This window comes from Myotis lucifugus, unplaced genomic scaffold, assembly GCF_000147115.1.
Source record: "Myotis lucifugus unplaced genomic scaffold, Myoluc2.0 scaffold_159, whole genome shotgun sequence".
Classification (NCBI taxonomy): Eukaryota; Metazoa; Chordata; class Mammalia; order Chiroptera; family Vespertilionidae; genus Myotis; species Myotis lucifugus.
The window spans coordinates 2,862,201-2,886,495 of NW_005871207.1; the positions used below are offsets into that span (position 1 = coordinate 2,862,201).

The window sequence follows — 24,295 nt, forward strand, 5'->3', positions numbered from 1 at the left end:
TTATTGCTTAAGTATTACAAATGGTCTAGGTCAGGGGTCCTCAAACTTTTTAAACAGGGGGCCAGTTCACTGTCCCTCAGACCGTTGGAGGGCCGGACCATAGTTTAAAAAAAAAACTATGAACAAATTCCTATGCACACTGCACATATCTTATTTTGAAGTAAAAAAACAAAACGGGAACAAATACAATATTTGTATTTGCATGTGGCCCGTGGGCCGTAGTTTGAGGACCCCTGGTCTAGGTTCTTGAAATATATCCGTGTAAATAGAGATTTAACCCCTTGTGAAGCTAATGGTCTAGGTGCTGGGGGAAACAGATAATTAATAATAAACATTATATAGTAGCTACAAGTCAGTGATAAATTCTATGTTAAAGAGAAAAAGTAGAGCAAAGGAGATCAAGCATGCGAGGAGGGGGTAGCAGATAGAATGTAGCATTTTAACAGGGCTCACGGAGGCCTCTTCAAGAGGTACAAAGACCAGAGGTGAGAATTAGCCAGGTTGTTATCTCAGAAAGAGTTACAAGCAGAGGAAACAAGAGAGCAAAGGTTTCATGCTAGTGCATGCCTGGAGTGTTCAAAGAAAGGAAAGAATGACCAGTATAGATAGAATTTTGAGAGTAAAGGGAGAGAAGTATGAAAGGAATTTAAAGGAGTAACTGGGAACCAGATCTTTTAGGGCCTTGCAGACCATTGTAAAGACTGACTTTTTTGGTTCCCTTTCTTTCTTTAGGTCCCTGCTGAAATGCTACCTATGACAAGCAGAAGGATTAACTAGACTACTTAATATAATATAGCAATTTACCCCCTTATTCTGCTTTCTTTTCTCCATAGCATTTAATACTATCTGACGTACTTATCTAGTTGTTATGCAAACTCTCCAAGTAGGACAAGGACTTGGCTTTGCTCACTGCTATACCCCTAATGCTTATAAAAGTAGGGGTATAGTTGATACTCCTAAAAAAAAAATTGTGAATGAATGAAAATAATAATTACGCATTTTTGTTTTTATACTTCAGTCTCATATTCCTGGTCATTATGTGTTTCCACAGGAGAGGTGGATCTATTTTCACTTGATATGTTGATCAAATCAGGTTTCTAAGCCTATTGGCTGAAAAGTTAACACTGAACTACAATAAATTCACAAGGGTATTATAATCTTAAGAATCTCTCTTGAGAGGTAGCCAACTGAGCTTGGTAGATTCACGGTCTTTTGATTGCCATTAGGAGTAAAACACATATTTCTATCTAAATTTCGATAAACCTCTATATTTAATTTTCCAGTGTACATCCAGCTTATATGTTTCCATTCCTGTGACTCTTTTGCATATAGCGTGTGATACTTACGTTAACTTCAATCTTTTTGCATGACCAGGCATTATAGGAACATAAAGCATTTTGACTCCCTGTACCACCATTGTTGGCTCAATTCCGTACTTTTCCTGAAAGTGAATATCCAAAAGAGAAACAATAATCAAAGCTCCATCTAAATATAAAGTTTTGGGTGACAATGTTTTACAGCCAGTAAAAATAATACTTATAAAATTGTCCCATAAATTTATGTATAAAACTAAGACTCAAAGCAACTAATGTATAAAAAATAAACTCAAAGCAGCTAAGTGAATATGTGTCTCACTTTGACAGCATTTATAAAATCCAAGAGGGTGAAATCTTCTTTTCCATGTATAGTCCATCGGTCCCAAATTGTAAATGATATTCCATTTCTGTTGTAGAAAATATTCAGAAAACATTTTAATTTTCTTCCCTTTAATAATAATAATAAAAAGCCCCAAGAAGTCCATTATTTGTAACTTAGCTAGATATTAATATGGGGTGGGGGGAGGAAAATACAACTCCTAATTATTCCATAAACTTATTTCTCCAACATACCACACAGGTAACCACTTTTATCAGTTCCTTATTTATTTTTCTAGCATCTCATTATAAATCAGTATGACTTAGTGAGAGTCTTCCCCCTCTCTTTTTTTAATCACCTGCATGAGTTTCACTGTGTGGATGTTATAGTGCCCTACTACTGAACAGTTGGGTTGCTCCAATCTTTGGTTATGACAAATGATGCCAGAATGAATATCTTGTACATATATCATTTGATATGAATGTAAATGTATCTGCAAATTTGAAATACAGTGCTACATTCCCCATATTATGGGTTACACTACTTTATACTCTCATCAGTGATATATGAAAGTGCTGTCTCACACTCTTGCCAAGATAGATGTTTTCAAATTTTTGGTTGTTGCCAGTCTGGAAAGCCAAAAATGAAGATCCAGGGCAAATGCTTTGCTATGTCACATAGCTTTTGGAACTAGATTCTAAATTGGATAATCCATTAGTCAGAAACTAAGGTGTCTTCTAATTCATTTGAGTTAGGTATATGAAACCATAAAACAGTACAATGCTAAACAGTGTGACAGATTAAGTATTGTGAGAGTTATATGGCTGGTTTAGTCAAAAATACTCCAAGAAGATAGGGTTTTCACCTGTTCTTGAAGTATTGGTAAGAATTTATAGATTTAGGAAAAAAAGAAAATGTGAAGTTAGTATTTTTCCCTTTTGAAAGGTAAAAATTTTATTATGTACAAGAAATAGACCTTCATGCATACCTGATTTCAGTTTTTCTTACTTCAGATGTTTCTGTAAACACTATAATTGGAATGGCTAAGTTAAGGAAACAATTTTTGTAAGCTTCAAAGGGATAGCCAGCAGCTACTTTGATCATCTCCAATGCAACCTAGATAAAAAAAAAGGTACACTGATTATATAAAAAGGCTAAAACTATTAATGACTTTAATTATCTCTACTTAATGTCCCTAGATTCTTCTCAAGCATTTCTCTATAAAGAGTAAAATCAAGTATTGGACTAGAGTAATATAAATTTCTTATAAGTCTCTCCAGTTTTAGCATATATACTTTCAAACTCTCCACCTATTCTCTACATGGTGAACAAGGTTATTAAAAAATATATGTTAACTTAACCAGGTAATCTTCCTACTTTGAAAGCAGATAGCAGAACTCAAAAATACAATAGTCTAAGCACAATACAGGGGCAGATAATTACATGACTTCTAAGAATAACACTGTATACAGTGTAATAATTAGGGCCATTGTAAAGATTTTGAATCATTAAGGGAAGATTAAATTGTAAGAAAACTGAATCACAAACAGGGAATTACAATTTTTTAAGGCAGAGCACTAAAATCCAACAGCAAAGATCAGGGCAGTTCATTTTATTCAAGAAAAAGAGTACCTGCTTGGTATGGAGGACACAAAGATGATTAAGAGGATTAGTGCCTGTAAGAAAAATTAAACTATCTTGACAGAGCTTATTTTTTTATTGTTAAAATGTTTATATACCTGCCCAGCTGGCATGGCTCACTGGTTGAGCATCAACCTATGAACCAGGAGGTTACAGTTTGATTCCTAGATGGGGCACATGCCTGGGGTTGCGCTCAATCCCTAGTGTGGGGCATGCAGGAGGCAGCTGATCAATGATTCTCTTTCATCATTGATGTTTCAATCTCTCTCCCTCTCTGAAATTAATAAAAATATATTTTTATTGTGAAAATTTAAAATGTAGATTACTTTAACAAATGTCTTGCAATTTTAAATTATAAGATCAATATGTATACCTCTCCTTTTCTAAGATCTCTGAGTGACTGGTTGGAGGTAGTATAATGGGGAAAAAGGGAAGAGGCTATGAAAAAGATGCATTTTCACTGAAATAATAATAAACTCACCAAGCCAGAAACTGCAGCAGTGGTTGTTGCTATAGCAGGTATAATTTTACCAGCTATGCGCTTTGTTTTGAAACGGTCAGCTGGTTCAATGCTATACATTTTAGCACGAAGATTTGATGCAGCTGTGATGAAATCTATGTGTCCATTACGATCATCATCTTTTTCAAATGAAAGGACTGCCATCTGAAGGTCACCTGATCATAACAACCAGAAAAATAAGATTCCTAGTAAGTGGTAAATATTTTACCAGGTGAAAAGCAATGTGGGTTCACTACTCTTATAGGTTCTTTTTTGTTTATGTTTTTGAATGACTGAAATGTACAAGAAAAATGCAAGGAACTGCAGATATTGAAGGAAATGAAAATAATGGCTTTTATACCACTAGATTAGAGAAGTTTCTAGATTATAAAAAGTTTTCTAAAAAATAGAAAAATAAGAAAGCCGTGTACCACATCTGCTAGTAAGTGGTTTACAATAAAAAGGCAACAGTGGGTATTGTTTGAAAGTTGATTTGAAACATACTACTCTGAAACATTTGACCTTTGATAACTAAGAATAGGGTAAGTTGGTCAAATAAAAATATGCATCTTTTTTAAAGATTTCTAGATCAGTGGTTCCCATAATCATTCTGTAGATAGGTATAATTTGATCTGTGATGAAATGAAAAAGCAAGAAATGATAGTATGTTTTTTTTCCAGAACTATAATTAATAAACTAAGATGGTTACCTTTTATTTGTAAAATAAATAATCCTGGTTGTTTTCCCTGAATTTTATTGGTCTGTGCATAAAACCCAAAAGTTTGGGAACTATTGATTTGTGTAATAGAAAAATGATGAGCAGGTCTAAAAACATGAATTAGTAGCTCTGTTTTTAAGGAATTAACTGTTCAGTTTCCCTATGTTTAAGACAAAGTATGTGTGTAGGTCAGTTTGTATTCCCTGTGTGTAATTATGGAGACTAAGAAGCCAAGAAAAAAAAATCTGTCTATGCATTTTTATCCTGAAGTGACTTACTTGTCTAACTTAATGACTCCACTTTTTGCTCATTATGCTAGTCATAAGTTAAAAAGGAGTCACAACAGAACCTAAAAAAATCAGAACAATAACAAAGCAGACTTACATTTGAGCTTTTGAGAGTAGGGCAATGGTGGAGAAAATTATGAATTCAGTCACAGTTTAAGATGAACAGTATCTTTCATTAGATCATGAAATCAACTAATATCATTATTATTATTATTAAATCCCATAAGCTTTTGGGTGTAGAACTTAGCAAAAACAGAAATCTCTCCAAGTTCAAAAGATTTTAATAAAGATTAGCTCTTACTTGTGGTAGCTTCATTAGATGACATAATCTTTTCTAGTTGGAATATAGCATTCCTCTCATCTTCACTGCTGATAGGAATCTGGTCTGGTTTCCGTGCTGTTTCATCTGTTTGAACAACCTTTAAATACATGTATACATGCTCATTAATGTATCACATCCAATATCTAAGTTTGGTTATCATGCCTGTTTTATCAAATAAGTCATAAGAGAAAATATTCCCCCTACCTAGTTTAATCAGATTATTAATCATTATGGTGTTTTATACCTTCCACTAGTTACATATGGTTGGGGAACATCCGGCCCACGGACCATAAAGTCCTGTGGGCTGTATAAGGCCTGCAAAATCATTTGGTCTGCCCCTGCAAGGCATTATGGATGAGTTAATTAAATGATAGACCACATATAGTAGGCTAATTTTTAAGTTGATAATTAAAAAAATAATGTTTATATTAGTTTTTAGAGAGATAGGAAGGAAGAGAGTTAGAAACATCAATGATAAGAGAGAATCATTGATTGGTGGCCTCCTGCACATCCCCTCACTGAGGATCGAGCCTGCAACCTGGGCATGAGCCCTGACCAGGAATTAAACCTTCGACTCTTAGTTCCTGGGTTGACGCCCAACCACCACTACTACATCGGCCAGGGCTAAGTTGATAATTTTGTATGGCCCTCAAATGATGTTATAAATATCCAAATGGCCCTTGGAAGAAAAAAGGTTCCCCACACTTGCAGAAGTTGGTAACATTATGTTGTTTATATGTTTTCTTTATTATCTGTCTCCTAACACTGACACCTAAACTCTATGATAAACTTTTTTCTCAAGAATGCTTACTTTGTTCACTAAGAGAACCACAATAAATATATATATATAACAAACTTGTTTATAGTGAGTGTTAAAAATATTTACTGAATAGCTTGTGAGCTCTGAATTTATATGGTTCTCTTTTAAAATTCCACACTAAAATAAAGTTGATAATAATCAAAAGTTTGTGATTCTCACAAATCTACTTCAAAACAAACTTCATGGCTCTAACTAGTACAGAGCTGTTTTCTGTCTTCGAAGAAACAAGAGATCCATAAAATACATAGGTATCCTTTAAATATTTCTTGATTGCTGACAAGCAATTCTTTTCCAAAGAATATGTCTTTCTTTATACAAATGCAGGGCAACATATACAAGTAATTTATCCTTAAGGAATTACTTACTGGACATCCCATGATAGTAGTAAAGTTAATATTCTCAAACTAAGAAACTAGCCACATCATCAGTAATTAAAGTACTATTTTTTTTATTTTAAAAAGACATTTAACTCAGATTTTTATAACCCTAACCTGGATTCTCCAGGTTTAGTGCTGGGGTCCAATCCCAGCGGGTCCAGGGCTCCCGGCAGTTTAGAATGGAATTTGACACATACAGAAATTCAATAACTATTTGCCAAATAAAAGAATTTCTAAACGTACCTTACTGGAAGGTTTGAATTCCTGAATCTTTACTTCTGAAAGAATATTCAAGAGGGCACCTGTTGATATGTCCTGTTTTTTTTAAAAAAAAGTAATTTATGAACAACCTTTTTTCTTTTAATTCTGAAATCTAAAGCTAAAATCGTCCTATAAAAAGTCCTTTTTCATATAAAAATATTTGAATAATTTATCATTTGACTATTTAGACTATACCTATTTATGACAGTTATCTTTATTTCTATAGAAATATCAACCCAAAAGACCGGGGGAACAGTGGTATGTGCAAAAAACTACTTATCTGTCAAGAAACTTAAAAGCTTAGTTCTTTCCACAAATTTTTATAAAGGTAGTTTTACAACTGGTTGTATCAGACTGAGTGCTTTAAGATTGAGGACTATGTCTTCATTGTTTTACAAAGCTCTCGGCATAAAATTATACTCAATAAATAAAATAAATAAGTAAACTGAATTCATATCTTTGAAAACATGAATATATTTAAATGGTTCAAGATGAACTTTGATAAATTTAAGGTTATCAGATCCATATTTACTATTAAGAAACTGCTTAGGAAAAACTGAGACAAACTGCTTTTGAGGTCACCTATGATACATCACAAAATTAGACTCTTTTTACAAAAAGAATACTAGACTGTATGCCATTATTTTTACTGGACATTCACAGCATATTTTACTGTATATTAACTAAAAAGGATTAATCTACAACAGGCATTTTTATCTGGATCCTAGGAAGCTAGATCTATTTTGATCTAGATCTAAAATAGGCAGAATTTTATGAACCTGGTTCATATTTCCCCATTCAGCCTATTTAAAAGTGTTACAATTTATTTAGCTCTACTATGCATTTGTGGGGAAAAATTCACTACTGCAAATTTGCCTCTCAAATGAAACTGCATTGGATCCTTTACAGTTAGTCAAAAAAGATAATGCCTAACAGAATGGATATGATGATAAGGACTAAGAGATGTCAATATGAGGTAGCATTTTCAAATTTCCTGAAAAGAATATAAAAAAGCATCATAAAGTACGCCAAACAAATGTTAACAAAGAGAATCTCTAAGGAATATTTTAAATTTGTTATAAAATAGTTCCTTTTGGGTGTCAGAGTAATTAAAATCGAAGTTAATATGTTATAAATGTTTTAAAAATAAAGCTAAGGCTGCTTTTATAAATGTGTTTCACTACTTAAACTTAGGAAGAAAGAAAATTAACTTTCTTCTACTTAGTAATGCTGCAATGAAATTTTAGCTTTTGCTATGGGCAACAATGCAACAAAATAAAAAAACAAAAAAAAAATTCTCATAATATATAAACACATTTTGATGATGGAATTAGCTGATAAGTCATCTAATTCTAGCCTGGCTTTGTTTCATTTGCTAAAGCTTTAAGAATATCTTACCTCTTCTGTAAATGGAATGCAATAGATTGTAGCATATAATTTTGCAGCATTCAGAAGAAAACTGAAGTGCCTTTGAAATTAAAAAAACAAAAAACAAAGTGTGAATTCACAGTTTCAAATAAGATGTTTAATTCATCAGAAACTAGTCTTTAAAATGTTGAAGAAAATAACCGTAGAATTTTTGTTACAAGATTATTTTTTTAAAAGTCAGGCTGTGAAATTCTGGTCTAGATCTAAGTACTGTACAGGCTATAGACAGAAAATATCAGATGTTTATCCTCATAAGCACTGATATTTCAAAGTAGTGACTGTGATTACTTTGGGGATATGAGTGGTCAGAGAAGCAAAAAGTACACTAGTCAAAGAAAATTCATTTTATTTCATAAAAAAGCATTACATATTTGGTTTTAAAAAGTGTATGTCAGGTGGTTCATACTAAGCAAAAGAGTATATTAAAACAAAGAAAGGTAAGTTTGATAGAACAAGCAGTCAGGATTAGGTGAGTGGAAGCCTAAATTAAGCACCGGATGAAAACCTAAGCATAAAGGAAGGCTTACACGCAAAGTGTTTAATATGTGTGTGTATGCATGTGTGTGTGTGTGTGTGTGTGTGTGTGTATATATATACATATATATATATATATATATATATATATATATATATATATATATATATAAAGTGTATATCGCATCTGGATAGGTATACAGGTATTCACTCAAAGACCAACTCCTTTGAAAATTAATTTGAGGTTATTTAGGGAGATATTTAATAGTAATCATTCTTACCCCCAAATAACTTAAATTTCCTATATACTAGCTTCATTAAATAGAGAACATCTGCTGTCTCTTCACTTTTTATGGATAAAGTCAAAGAGGTGACGCTTTGGTTTCATTTTAGAAAAGATAAAAATAATGAGGGTATTTATCATAGAGAATAAATAAATTGTGTGGAAAGAAGGGTTGTTGTGACTGGCTTGGTTGGGCAGACTATGTTTAACATTAAAAAGTTTGAATATTTTCCCAGTAAGATAAACTTATACAAAGTTAAAAATTTACAAATGAATATAAACCTGGATGTAAATACTTACAAAGGTTCATTGAAATCAAATTTTATTGGACAGGGAGGTCTCTTTGGTGACTGCCAAAACAAACCTAACAAAATAGATAAATATTATTTTAAACTGAGACAGCCAGTAATAAATTACATTAAACTTTCTTCTCAATACTCAGCTATACTTACTGCCATCTTTTAATCGAGTATCTAGGGGGAAACAGTGAAGAAGCTGAAGAGCCTAAAGAAAAAAAATGAAGTGAAAAACACACACAATGAAAACACACAAAAAGATGTCAGTGAAGTCTCCCAGCTACTCTTGTACTACATCTGTCCATTCTGGATTCTGTCACTGCCCTCTCCCCGCCACACCAAAACCTGGAATAAGCTCTATTATTATTTTAAAATTAACACTAATAGTTTGTCATTATAAAAAATAATATAAACGAAGCCACTTCAAAATGGGTCTGAGCCACCATCCCAGAAGAACTGCCTTACAGGTCTTAACCCTCAAACCTTTGGAATAGTAAAACTGGGTGAAATAATCACTGGACTGGGCCTAAGGCAGTACTGTATCCCAAACAACTGTTTATAAAGCTAACAGAAAAGCATTATGACTATTAGACTGAAAATTAGATATTCTTTAGAATTAGCAACACTATGCTGATATCTGCATCTATAGAAATTCCTTCTTTGAAGTATTAAGACCCATAAAGAAAAAAAAATTCCTCCCTTCTATTCCTGTAATTTTTCTCCTTCTCATGAATACCCCTTGCCTTCACCTCCTAATCGAAATACTATTCTAGTTTCTGCTTGAATCAGTGCTTCCTAAATAGCTATTCTTATGGATCTCATCTAAATGTTTATTGCCACTCAATTTGGCCTTTTATTTTTAGGTTAACAGCATTTACAGCAAACACAAATTAGATTATTTCATCCCTTTTTACAGAAATGGTGGCGTGTTACATATTACTCAGCAACTTTCAAATTAAAATTAAACCAGTATAATACATACTATTTTGTATTTTTTATAGTGGTACTAGAGGCCTATTGCATGAAAAGATGCGTGCAATAGGCTTTCCCTTCCCCTGGCTGCTGGCACCGGTTTTCCGTCGGAACACGGGACCCAGGCCTTCGCTCCGGCCGGAGCTGCCTTCAAGTCTTCGCTGCTCTGGCCAGAGCCGCCTTCAAGCCTTTGCTGCCCCGCCCGGCCGCCCCAGGCCGGGTCGCACACGGGATGCCCAGATGGTGACCAGGTGGGCCAGTGATCGCTGCTGCACCGCCCGGCCGCTCCGGGTCAGGTCGCACACGCGACGCCCACCGCCCCGGGTCACAGATAGCAGGCCCGGATGGCAGCAGGGCAGGCGGGATGGCGCTGTCCCACCCTGCCTGCAGTATGCAAATTAGCCGCCATCTTTGTTGGTGTTTAAGTTGCATATCGCTCTGATTAACCAATGGGAGGCGTAGCAAGGGTACGGTCAATTACCATGTTTGTCTATTATCAGATAGGATGTTTGGGATTTGCTTCAAAACCACCTGGGGAAGGGTATATTGGGTGGAGTTATAGATTAAAACAAGATTATCTAGGAGTTGTTAATTATTCAACCTTGGTGACAGATATATGATGATTACATGGGAGTTCATGATACCATTTTCTCTACATTCTATTGTTCTCAATTTTTCCATTATAAAAAGTTTTAAAAAACCTACAAAAGATAAGGACTAAAAACAGTTCGAGATTTTGAAACAAGAGATCATTGATAATTATGGTCAGAATAATTTGAATAGAATGGGGAAAGAAGACACATTTACTGGATGCGGAGTTGGCAAAGTTGAGTATAGACCACTTTTTCCAAGAAGTAGAGCCAAGAAGAAAGTGAATTGCAGGATAAGTATAATTAAAAAAAACTTTAAAAAAGGGATGAACTTAATATTTATTCCAATAGGTAAAAGCCCAAAGAGAGGAGGATATTAAAAAGAGAGTACAGGACACATTCTAGCAATTGTTAAGTTATTGGAGGTAAGAAAACAGCCAATATTATTGAGTATTTATGGGCCAGGTTCTGTTCTAACTGCTTTATACATGTACTAGAGACCCGGTGCACAATATTCATGCATGGGAGGGGGGCTCCCCTCAGCCCGGCCTGCACCCTCTCCAAACTGGCAGTCGGACATCCCTCTTGCAATCTGGGACGGCTGGCTACTTACTAACTGCTTGCCTGCCTGCCTGCCTGATTGCCCCCTAACTGCTCCCCTGCCAGCCTGATGGCCCCTAATTGCCCTCCCCTGCTAGCTTGATGGCCCTTACCTGCCCTCCCCTGCCAGCCTGATCGCCCCCTAACTGCTCTTCCCTGTCGGCCTGATCGCCCGTAACCGCCTCTGCCTCAGCCCCTGCCACTGTGGCTTTGTCCAGAAGGATGGCCGGTCTAATTAGCATATTACCCTTTTATTGGTATAGATTAACTCATTTGAGCCTCATCACTGCCCTATGAATTAGGTACCAACTTATTACCCCCATTTTACAAATTAGGAAACACAAAATATGATTATCAGACAGGATGGGGAAGGCAAAATTACAACAAAATTTCTGACTGAATTTCTTTATTTTTTCAGTCTTTTCCTTTACTCTGAAAAACAAACTACATTTAGACTACTGATGAAATATACTCCTTATACTCCAGAAGGAACCTCTATCTAATAAAACCCAATTTTGTAGACAGAGGAGGATAAGTTAAATGTATCTCTAACAAGCCAATTAGTGAAGTTTAAATGCATTTTTTAATAAGTGACATTTAAAGAGAAATTAGTTGTGTACTCAGCACTTGTTCTCAGTTAATTTACTACTTATTTCTGAAAAACTTCCTGAAAGAAAGAGTAGACATTTCAGGTCAATGAAATTAATTTGGTAGTAATTAAATAAGCCAAGGGCAGACCTTTTTTAAATGTTTTATAATGCATACTTACCTTATGGTTAAAATATTTTTCAAACTTTAATCTTGCTAACTCTACACACTGGGACCAATTTCTAGGTCTTCTGCTAAGTAATTTAATAACTTGAAATGAGCCTTCTAAACTGTGTCCAGTTTGTAGCTTCTAGAATGAGAAAAAACAAAACAAATGCATTTCCAATTAATCTCTCTCTGCCTTCCTCTCACTCTCCCAGGTGAGTATTAGCCAAAGTTTGAAGTGCCATCTCATGCTACTTGTCCTTTCCTTTCTCCTCTCTCCCTTTCTTTTCTTTCTTTTTTGGAGAGGAAACAGCAAAAAAATAGCACATCAAATTTTAACTCTAAAGTTTCTTGTCTCCCAAATTATTCTGTTTTGCTAGCTACTGGTAGTATGTATGTACTGACTAAAATAAGTACTAAGAATAATGTTTTATACTAAAAAGCTGGCATTTTTAGGATTAAAGGAAAGAAAGAAAACATCTTTGATGTGTCCTCACCATGACAGTATAAGTCTGAGATATTACTATCCAATTGTGAAAGTTTCACTAGAACTCACAAAGAGCTGTTTTATTATTTGTAGCTCTCCTAGAATTATTATAACACTCTTATTAGGTTGAATCATATGAATTGATGTTTTATGGGTCAAACATGGTCAAATATAGGCAACTCCATATAGTTCAACCAAACTAAAAAAATAAAATAAAATAAATTTTTAAAAGATCATTTGTGACCTGCTAATTTTAAGATTCTTCAAGTACTTACCACAAACAATAATAATCACATTAATCTCTTTTTAAAGAGGTAAAATAAACCAATTGCAGGGAACTTTTAAATAAAATGACACAAAACGCTGTTTGTATTAAAACATATTGATTTTTACCTGTAAGACTTCTTCTGCAGATGAATAGGTTTGCCAAAATTTGTTAAATAATGAAGGCTTGTGGGAAAAGGAACTTTCAAACTGTTATGGAAAAGAGGGAAAAAAGTTACAAACAGAAGTCTAATTGGAAGCTGGGAATATCTTCTTTTCTACTACTACAAAAAATATTCCTTTAACAAATATCTTTATTACCTTATCTCTTGCCCATTGTATAGTATGTTCGATAGCAGCTGGAAAGGATTTCAGAGTACAGAATGGTATTTCCTCTTCTGGGGGATCCCGCTAATTTATAAAATGTGACAACAGACAGTTAAGAGAAGCAACGGCAATTTTTTATTGATTGAATTTACTTGAATGTTTTAAGACCATTAAAAAAAGAAATGAAGTTCAAAAATAAAAGAAATCCAACCTTTTTATATCTTCTCTCTTCTAGGCACCAAGAAGACAAATTGATTCTTTTGACACTTAATCTACTTGTTAATAGCAATGTAACAACAAACATGAATTCTATGATCATTTTTGGCACCATGTGGCACTCATGGAAGACCACCATATATAACTAATTTTTCCCCTCCCAGAATCGAGGTTACATTTAAAACTTTATACTACTCCCTATTATGAAAAGTAATTCAAGAATCCCCAATACAGCATACCATGAGTTTCTCCATGGAGAAAAAAACTGGGGAACATGAATATGTCCTTGATGCTTGGTACAGCTTTGAGTAGAAAGTGTGTAAAGTAAATGGCAAATGCCTATACTGTCTCAGATAAAAAGGAACCACTGAAAAAATTCTATATCCTGTAGAGGGTACATTTGGCCTATGCTTATTTGTTTACCCAATGTAAATTACTCACTTGGTCTCTTTTTAATGGATATTTATATTTTAGTTTGTTGATTTTTGAAATACCGTAAAATATAAACCAAAGAGGTAAGTCAGAAGATTATTAAATTCTCAATTTTGAGTATGAGGTCAGAGAAGACAGGAAAAGGTTTGAGAAAGATATAGAATAAGAGAATCAATGGAACTTTTGGAATTTTATAATATTCTCTACTTTGAAAAATTTCCAACATAACAACCTACATATCATGATTTCCTCCATCTAATTTCCATCAAATTAAATTCCTCAATTTGTTTTCTATGTTTTTATTATATAATGTTGATTTCATGAGAGTAAATGAGAAAATATAAAATATTTGAAATTTTACTAAGCTAAACATTTTCATTAAATAAAGGGATATTTACAAATGTAAAAAATATACTTCTTTAAAAAAGAGAAAAAAAACAAAAAGAAAAAATATATATACTTCTTTCAACTTTACGACTTAGGTTGATCTTTCTTTAAATCCTAAATCCTGCAATTATTTCTTAGGCCAGTAATTTTCAGCTTCATCAGTATATCAAGATTACTTGTAGGGGTTTAAAAAAGTTATATCTAAATATCATTTATAGTAAAAAAAAACCTATATATATATATAGTTTGATCCCTAATATTTCATGAGTTACAGTTGAATGGTTGTTAGAAAACTAATCAAGCAGCTTTGAGAAATAAACAGTAAACAAAAGAATAGACTCCAAAACAAAATTTTGATGATTTAAAAAAAATCAGTTCAGATATATTTTTAAAATTGTACATACACTTATGTATGAATATCACTGGCAGATCAAAACAGGATTAGAGAAGCTAAATCAAATTTGTGGACTGATGAAGACAATAAAATGATAAGATATAAAGAAGAGACATTTACTTAAAAAAATTGGTTCACTTACATGACTACTATAAGATTCGGTCAAATGAGGTACAATAACTTCAGTGTGTCCCTTAGTGCCCATTGTTCCAGAATCCAGGAGGGGCCGTAGATTTGCTACAGAACGGCTATTTGAAAAAGACAATAGGAAACAAGCACAAAAGTGAGCAACAACAATGCAGGCAGAGGAAATCCTACCACTGTCTACTGACCACTTCACACACTGATCACTACTGGACTATAATATTTTAGGAAACATACATTACCACCAAACAACTCATTAATCATTTCTGTCCCCTTCCCCCAACAAATTATGTTGTTCAATCTAGTCATTTTTGTCTCTACCTTCTACCACCACCACCACCATCACCACCACCACATTTTGGGCTTGTTTCCCTTTAGGTTAACTCTTAGCTATGTTATCCTTTCTACTTTTGCTTCTTATTTCTTCTTTGGTTACTTTCTGGCTATAGGTTCTATCCCACTATATCTTCTCAATACTTTCTTAATTCCGAACAATACTATACCTTCTTAAATATTTATAATACCTGTATTCTATACAATTTATTAAAATTATTTTTCCTTCTTATGACCATGGAAGGAAAAATAAACTTTCCACTATACTCTCAACTGATAAATTTTTCTGTTAATATATCTGCTCTAACACCCTAACATTCAAGAGGCATATAAAAATGTAAGAAAAATTATGTAAGATGTACACATTATAGTCATTCATTCTTCTTATTTCACTAATATTTACTGAATGACATCATGTGTTGAACACCAGTGATACAGTGATGGGAAAATAAATGGTTCCTAAATAAATGACTTAATAAGAGAAAAAACATTAAATGAATATGTGCATCAATAAAATAAGTGCTATGAAGGAAAATGCTTAGTGCTATAGAAGATTACCATAGGATATTTTAATTTAGAATTTGGCAGTTAAAGAAAGACATTTAGGTTGCAACTATAGGGTGAAGAAAAAAACAAAGGTAGGTGAGACGTAAATAGGTAAATTTGGGATCAGGAGTTTTGGGAAAACATAAACATAATTTCCTGAGGCTGAAGAAGAGTATGTGCAAGTCTCTGAGGTAAAAAAAATCTATAATAATAAAAGTGTAATATGACCGGACAGCCGAACGACCTTCTGGACGTCGTTCCGGACGACCTTCTGGATGAAGCCAGGGCTGCGAGGGCTGAGGGCAGCCGCCGCAGTTGTGAGAGCCAAGCCCCTTGCACGAATTTCTAGTAATAATAATTTAAAAAATGCTGAATGCTCTGTAAGAATTGAAAAAAAAAAATGTGTAGCTGGAATAAGGGGAGCCAGGAAGGAATAGGTAAATGTTAAGCTGGAGAGGTGGCCAAGTAAGTGACAGACACTATAAAAAACATTGAGGCTATGTTCAAGATTTTAAATTTTATCCTAGGTATAATGAGAAATCATCACAGGGTTTGGGAAGTATTATATTAGCAACATAAAGAATAATTAAAAAATTAAGTAACTTTTCAACAAATAGGCATGGGAAACAGAAGTGAAAACAAACAAAAAATACAATGATGCCCTGGCCAGTGTGGCTCTGATGGCTGAGCACTAACCCATGCACTGAGAGGTTGCATGATTGCAGGTCCAATTCCTAGTCAGGACACATGCCTGGGTTGCGGCTCCATTAATTTAGAATGGAGGGAGCATGTAGGAGGGGGCTGATTGATGTTTCTCACACTGACGTTTCTCTTTCTCCCTCTCACTAAAATCAATAAAAGCATTTAAAAAATTAAAAAAATAAATAAAGACAATGAACCTAAATTTCAATTACATACCTGTCTACATATCTCCTGGCTTCCACATTATCTAATGCTGTAATAATTATATCTTGTTTATTATAGAACTCATCACTGTAAATAGCCTCAGTGGCTGGACATACTTTGTTCAAGTGTGCATCTATTTTTACTTGAGGATTTATTTTCAGGGTGGCATCAGCAGCAGTATAGCTTTTAGGTTTCTAAACAAACAACAACAAACAGAAGAAACAAATGTTAAACAGAAAAAGACAGCCTATGATTGAACTTACACATTCTTGTCACTCTGGAAAATATATATGGAGGTGAGAATGAGATCAAGTTCCATGTTTTAGTTTGTGGAAATTACATTCAGACGGTATTCAGACTACATTTAATAGTGCCCAGCAGTCTAAATAATTTATACATTGAAATTTAAACAACCTCTCTTTTACAGCTAAATGCTTTAGAGTTCTTGAAATATTAGTTAGGCCCTGTCTGGGTAGCTCAGTTGATTAGAGCATCTTCCCGATACCTCACAATTCCTGGTCAGGATACATATAAGAGTCAACCAATAAATGCATAAATAAGAGGAACAACAAATTGATGTTTCTCGCTCTCTCAAATCAATTAAAAAACAACAACAACTAGTTAAAAGTCCAACTAAAAGCACATTGTTCTTCCTAGTTATAAATCGGCTAAGTGCCCAGAAAAAGATGAGAATACATTCAGTACATTATTAGAAATTCAAACTACATAAAATAAGCTCTCAAACAAACGGTAATTTAACACTTTGAGAATAAAATCTTTAAAAAATTTTACTATTTCTGGATACAAATATTTAAAAAAATTATTACATGTTTCAAGTTTTATTAAAAAAAAGTACCCTAAACATAATTCATTATTTTTTTAAAGATTATTGGTGTCATTTTAAATGTCAACAAAGTTTACTTGGAAACAATGGTTTTGACACTAAATGTGTATAGACCATTCTGTTTGAATACGTGAACATAGTTTTAATATGGTATTTCTGTCTCTTCTCACACTGTTTAGTTGACATGCTTTTACTTCTCAGTGCTGTTAATATACATACAAAGCAGAAACTTTGCTAGAACTCAGTAAAATAATAAATAGGCCAAGTTCTTCTCTAAGTTAAATGCACAGTTAAGTAAATTAATTTTGTGACATACATTTTATAGTTCATGAAAGACCCGGTTATTTAGTTCTTTATATTTGGATGAGTCAATTACGTTAACTATGCCACCTGCTTTAGTTACTTTTCTGTTTATGACATTCTTAAGCTATGATTATGAGTCATTAAAAAATAAAAAAAAATTTCAAAAGTAAAAGCAAATTTGCTTGACTGACTAAACTGCTTCTTTTTCTGACTTAAATATTTGGATCACTATGAAAAAGATGGAAAAGCATTATTTTATAATAAAAAGGGGTATTAATCAGACAAAATAAATACAGCACAAAATTATAAGTCTAAATTTGAACACTTCAAATTAGAGAAAATGTTTCTGTGTGTGTGTGTGTGTGTGTGTGTGTGTGTGTGTATATATATATATATATATATATATATATATATAGTTTCTAAAATAAAATATGTTGACATAATTTGGTGATTATAAAATGAAAAAAAATACCACATACATTTCACAACAATCCAAAATCATTGAAAAACCAATTATTATATTAAAAAATATTTTCCTCTATAATCATTCCCATTATTTGGTAATTTGAGGTTCTAATAAATAAAGAATATATTATGCTTGTCAAGCACCATTTTCTTTATATTAAAAGGAAATTCTCTTCTGTTTTGTATAACACAACAGATGATTTAAATTTGAAACACATAGCAACATACCTGTATGTGATGAGGACGAAATAAGAACTGTCTGTTCAAGTTAGATTTTTCTATCAAGTCAGGATCTGTAATTGTAACCTAATATCAAGAAAAGAAAATGGCTGAAATTATGTAACTAATAAGTTTAAATCTATTTTGTTTTTCTCAGGATGACTGAAACAACTCCCACCATTATTCTAAATTATTTTGGCTGGTAAACATTATATGAATACAAATATTCAAAAATGATTAGCATTACTACTCTTTTATACTTACACTTAATTAATGCTTAGCAAAGGAACAGATCAAGCAAGTTAAACATTTACTTTTATGTGATTAAATTCAAAATTTAAACATGCATATGTGATTTATCTAAAATTAATTAAAATATCTTGCTTCTGAACAATTAGAGGATATCTAAAGTCTCCCTTCTATTTTCCATGTTATAAATGAACATTTTACTTATTTTTAACCATTCACTTCCAAATCAGATAATATTTTAAAGGCTTTAAAAGTCGGTCTAAGATATTGACAAATGTCTCTACTTACCCTTGCTTCATGAATTGTTCATGTTATATAATAATTCTTTCAGTGAGAACCTGTTAGTGATAGTTTTTCATCATTTTACTTGTCAAATATCTTGTCTTGAAGGATAATTAGCTGGGTACAGAAATCTGGGTTGATAGTAATTTGACCTTGCACTGTGAAGATCTGATTCCCTATCTTTAGGTGTATATTTCTTTTTCTTTTTCTTTTTTTTAAAATATATTTTATTGCCTTTTTTTTTTTACAGAGAGGAAGGGAGAGGGATAGAGAGTTAGAAACATCGATGAGAGAGAAACATCGAACAGCTGCCTCCTGCACACCCCCTACTGGGGATGTGCCCACAACCAAGGTACATGCCCTTGACCGGAATCCAACCTAGGACCCCCCAGTCCCCAGGCCGACGCTCTATCCACTGAGCCAAACCGGTTAGGGCTGCATTTCTTTTTAAAAAAATGTTTTTATTGATTTTTAAAGAGAGAGAGAAACATTGATGTGAGGAACATCCATTGACTGCCTCCTGCAGCCCCCTACTGGGGATTGAGCTTGTAACCCGGGCATGTGCCCTAACTGGTAATTGAACCAGTGACTGACACTCAACTAACTGAGCACACCAGTCAGGGCATAGGTGTGCATTTCTTGTTGATGAGAAGTCTATTAGATAATTTCTCTTTTTCTCTTTGCCTTTGATTTGTTTGAACACACTTGTCTCTTTTCATTTTGGTGGTTGTTGCCCATATCTCAGTTTTCATTACTTTATGTTTACTTTTTAAAATTAAATTTATTGGAATGACATTAATAAAACCAGATTTCAAGTATACAACTCTATAACATATCATCTGCATAATGCATTATGCACTTATCATCCAAAGTTAAAACTTTTGCCATTATCCTTGGAAACTGTCTCTTCCTCATTCTCTATGAAAATTCTGCACTTACATTGGACTATGCAATTTCCAATAAATTCTTACTTCAGCTATATTTGAATTTTGACCTCACTTACTATATAGAAGTTCTTATTTGGCGTTTTGTGAAAAATTTCAGGGCCTTTTCCCAGTTTCTTTTCCTTTTTTTTAATCTTTGATCATTTCTCTTTTTATTTATTTACTTTAATCTCTGATCATTTCTAACTTCATTTTTAAGTTTGTTTTATTATCTCTAGATTTTTCTATTATCTGTAGCACTCCTATTACCTACAGTACTTAGAGAGTACTAATTCTTCCATTTTCCTTGGCTCATTGTTTTTCGAGGTGGTACTTTTTTCCTAGCTGATTATCACTTTTTATTGTGAATCGTCATGATGCAGTTTTGCATTTGTTTTAGTCAGAGCTCTAGAGGTTTAAATGGTCCTAAATTTGCTATATTAAGTCTCTGCTTAAAATTTTTGTATAATTTTGGACCCCATTTACCAGTGTGGTGCATGCTCTGTGTTTTAATTTGTCATGAGTGACTTCTCTTTCTATTTAATGTTTTGGACAAATATTCCAGACAGAAATGCTTGGCCCTGGCCTGGTAATTCAGTTGGTTAGAGCACTGTCCAAATGCACCAAGGTCGCAGGTTAAATCCCTGGTCGGCAAGAATCAACCAATGATTATATAAACAGGTGGAAAAACAAATTGATGACCCCCAACTCTCTCTCACTTTCTCTCTCTAAAAATCAACAAAAAAAAAAAAGAAAAGAAAAGAAAAGAAAAGAAAAGAAAAAGACAAATGCTTAGAAGTCACCACAACTTTCAGTTTAGGAATTAATTTCTCTTTTGTTTCCTGGAACCTTGTTTCTCTTTCCTTCTTTTCAGTGAGTTTTGCTACGTATGTAAAGACTTAAACATTTTTTTTTTTTTACACAGCAAGTTGATGTCTTTGCAATAAGATAAAAATCTGTCCCAATTAACTTACCTTGTTTTGTTACCTGAAGTCAGTAGGTTTGTTTACTGAAACTCTTTTTCTAATCTTTATATGCTAACTAGAGGCCTAGTGCACGAATTTGTGCATGGGTGGGGTCCCTTGGCCTGGCCGGTGATCAGGGCCAATTGGGGCCTATCTCACCCAGTCCCGATCTGGCTGATTGGAGCTGGGAGGTTAGCTGGCCGGGGGGGAGGGGGTTGGGCGGGAGGGGGAGGGATTGTGGGAGGATGGTTGGACACAGGAGGTTAGCTGTGGGAGCACACTGACCACCAGCGGGAAGCTCCTGTGTTGAGCATCTTCCCCCTGGTGGTCAGTGTGCGTCATAGCAACTGGTTGATTGGTCATTTGTTCAACCAGTCATAACAGTTGCTTAGGCTTTTATATATATAGACTAGACGCCCGGTGCACGAATTCGTCCCTCGGCCTGGCCTGTGGGATCGGGCAGAAACCGGCTCTCCAACATCCCCCAAGGGGTCCCGGATTGTGAGAGGGCACAGGCCAGGCTAAGGGACCCCATCGGTACACGATCGGGGCTGTGGAGGGATGTGGGAGGTTGGCCAGCTGGGGAGGGGTCATGGGAGGGTTCCAAGGAATCTCCAGCCCGTCTCTCTTAGATCCAATCAGCCTGACCCTAGCGGCAAGCTAACCTACCAATTGGAGGATCTGCCCCCTGGTGGTCAGTGCATGTCATTGCGAGCAGTTGAACAGCTTTGGCATATCATTAGCATATTATGCTTTGATTGGTTGAACGGCCAACCAGACAGTTAGCATATTAGGCTTTTATTATATAGAACTAGAGGCACTCGGCGGGGAGGGGGGTCCCTCAGCCCGGCCTTGTGCCCTCTCGCAGTCTGGGACCCCTCGGGAGATAACGACCTGCTGGCTTAGGCCTGCTCCCGGGTGGCAGAGGGCAGGCCCAATCCCTAGGGGCAGCCCCTGGTCGGGCTCAAAGCAGGGCCGATTGGGGAGTTGGGGCGCCGTCCGCTGTCATGCACAGAGCAGGGCGGATTGGGAGGTTGCGATGCCACCCCTAGTCATGCTCAGGGTAGGGCCGATTGGGGGGTTGGGGCACCGCCCCATGTCACACTCAAGGCAGGGTCGATGGGGAGGTTGCGGCGCCACCCCGTCACGCACAGAGCAGGGTGGATCAGGGGGTTGGGGCGCTGCCCCCTGTCACTCACAGAGCAGGGCCCATCAGGGGGGTTGGGGCTCTGTACCCTGTCACGCACAGAGCAGGGTCGATCAGGGGGTTGGGGAGCTCCCCCCTGACACGCACAGAGCAGGGCCGATCAGGGGGTTGAGGAGCTCCCCCATCACTCACAGAGTAGGGCCGATAGGGGAGTTGGGGCACCGCCCCCTGTCACACACAGAGCAGGGCAAATCAGGGGGTTGGGGCGCTGCACCCTGTCACACTCAGGGCAGGGCGATGGGGAGGTTATGGCTCTACCCCGTCACACACAGAGCAGGGCCAATCAGGGGGTTGGGGAGCCACACCCTGTCACACACAGAGCTGCAGGGCGATCAGGGGGTTGGGGAGCTCCCCCCTATCAGGCACAGAGCAGGGCTGATCAGGGGGTTGGGGCGCCTTCCCGTCACGAACAGAGCAGGGCGGATAGGGAGGTTGTGGCCCCGCCCCCTATCACACACAGAGCCACAGGGCGATCAGGGGGTTTGGGCGCTGCCCCCTGTCACACTGATCCCGGTGCTGGGAGGCCTTGCGGTTCTGCTGATTCCGGTGCTGGGAGGCATATTACCCTTTTACTATATAGGATAGAGGCCTGGTGCACAGGTGGGGGCCAGCTGGTTTGCCCTGAAGGGTGTCCTGGATCAGGGTGGGGGTCCCGCTTGGGTGCCTGGCCAGCCTGGGTGAAGGGCTGATGGCTGTTTGCAGCTGGTCACACCCCCTTCAGGGTGGGGGTACCCACTGGGGTGCCTGGCCAGTCTGGGTGAGGGGCTGAGGGCCGTTTTCAGGCTGGTGGGTGACTGAAGCTCCCAACCGCTCCTTTTTCTCTTTTTTTTAATTCTGGGCCAGCTTTAGCTCTGAGGATTGGCTCCAGCTCTGAGGCCTCGGCTGCTAAAAGCAGGTATCTGGTTTGTTTGGGTTCTATAATCGAAACACTGTTTCAACTCCAGCTCTGAGATCCCGGCTGGCTGAAAGCAGGTTTCTGGGGTTTTGTTTAGCTTCTATATTTGTAACAATGTTTCAAACTGCAAGCTCAGAGGCCGGCAGCAACAGGCGGGGAATGTTGGCTTCCTCTGTCACTGGAGCAAGCAAGCCTCCTGTTCCCTTCAAGCTGCCTGGCTGTCGGCCGCCATCTTGGTTGGCAGTTAATTTGCATATCGCCCTGATTAGCCAATGGGAAGGGTAGCGGAGGTATGGCTAATTACCATGTTTCTCTTTTATTATATATGATATGCATTGTGAATTTACAAGAAGTTAAAAGTATTCAGGTGATTGCCAAATGCATGCAACCAAGGATTTTCTTTTTTGAGAAATGTATTTTAAAACCACTGGAATTAATAGCAGTATGTAGAACACAACATTTAGAAATACTGAGCAGGAATAACGAATAACCGCTTTGAGTGAAACAATAAGCCAAGTTTAATTAACTATAAAATTATTCACTATTAGTCACCATGACAAATCTGAAGTCAATACTCTGGGAAGCTAGTTTACATCTTAATTTGAAATATATTTTTATTAAAATATATGACATGGCTTTCCAAGTAACTCACACTTATAGTCTTAAGAATTTAAATTGTATACACGAGTTTATATTATTCCCTTCTTTTGATAATCACTAACTGAAATTATATCTGATTAGTCTTCAACTTTCTAATGTTAGTTCCTCCCATTTTAAAGATTTACTTAATAATTAACTAGTATCTAATAAAATAATAACAATATTTATATACTTTAAAGTTTCCAAAGCTCTTTCACATTTGATCTTCATAATAACATTATGAGGTAGGTTGTACAGATATCAGCTGCACAGTATTAAAGAATGAAATTTAGGAGCAAAGAATTAAAGCATTTTGCCACAGGGTTGCATAACTTTTGACAAGTGGTCACACTACTTGAATCTTTCAATTTCTAGCTTAATAACCTATCCTCAAAATTCAATACTTCAGATCTATGCAGTTCAAAAGTGGACACCAAAAAAAAATATGTATACACTTTAACTCTCAAAGATTTTTGTCTTACCATTCCCTTCTCTTTGCTTGTGCCAACACCAAGTAAAGCAAAATTTTTTAACATTTCACAGCCTATGGCTCCACATCCTACCTATGGAGAAGAAAAATATATCAAAGTAAATAAAATCAGACCTTCTACTTACTAAAGAGCAATTTCATAATAATTTTCATCAAATGTTAACTCACAATAAACACTTTAAAAATAACTTTAACATGTTTGATTCATTTTAGTTTAAAGTTTTAACTGGTTTATGATGCCATTATTAAGTGTCTCAGTTACAGAAAATAAAAAAAAGGTATAAACCAAAGTAAGACTGTCAAACTACAGCGGGAGGTAGGGGAGGGTTGGGGGGGGGTGGGGTAAGAGATCAACTAAAGGACTTGTATGTATGCATATAAGCAAAACCAACAGATGCAGACACTTGGAGTTTGGGGGGGAA

General features: G+C 35.8%; 1 protein-coding gene across 2 annotated transcripts in view; it reads right to left on the minus strand.

Annotated features, from left to right (window-relative positions):
- Nucleotides 1-24,295, minus strand: part of UBA6 (ubiquitin like modifier activating enzyme 6) — a 65,234-nt gene that overhangs the window by 5,811 nt on the left and 35,128 nt on the right. For both annotated transcript variants that reach the window (XM_006095641.3, XM_023759629.1), the window contains exons 17-32: nucleotides 23,866-23,946; nucleotides 18,233-18,310; nucleotides 16,405-16,586; nucleotides 14,606-14,711; nucleotides 13,029-13,118; nucleotides 12,837-12,917; nucleotides 11,973-12,101; nucleotides 9,198-9,249; nucleotides 9,046-9,109; nucleotides 7,959-8,028; nucleotides 6,543-6,614; nucleotides 5,082-5,199; nucleotides 3,758-3,951; nucleotides 2,624-2,751; nucleotides 1,636-1,723; nucleotides 1,347-1,441 (exon numbers count right to left, since the gene is read on the minus strand). In XM_006095641.3, the coding sequence (XP_006095703.1) occupies nucleotides 1,347-1,441; nucleotides 1,636-1,723; nucleotides 2,624-2,751; nucleotides 3,758-3,951; nucleotides 5,082-5,199; nucleotides 6,543-6,614; nucleotides 7,959-8,028; nucleotides 9,046-9,109; nucleotides 9,198-9,249; nucleotides 11,973-12,101; nucleotides 12,837-12,917; nucleotides 13,029-13,118; nucleotides 14,606-14,711; nucleotides 16,405-16,586; nucleotides 18,233-18,310; nucleotides 23,866-23,946 (1,628 nt within the window). The remainder of the gene's footprint in view (nucleotides 1-1,346; nucleotides 1,442-1,635; nucleotides 1,724-2,623; nucleotides 2,752-3,757; nucleotides 3,952-5,081; nucleotides 5,200-6,542; nucleotides 6,615-7,958; nucleotides 8,029-9,045; nucleotides 9,110-9,197; nucleotides 9,250-11,972; nucleotides 12,102-12,836; nucleotides 12,918-13,028; nucleotides 13,119-14,605; nucleotides 14,712-16,404; nucleotides 16,587-18,232; nucleotides 18,311-23,865; nucleotides 23,947-24,295) is intronic.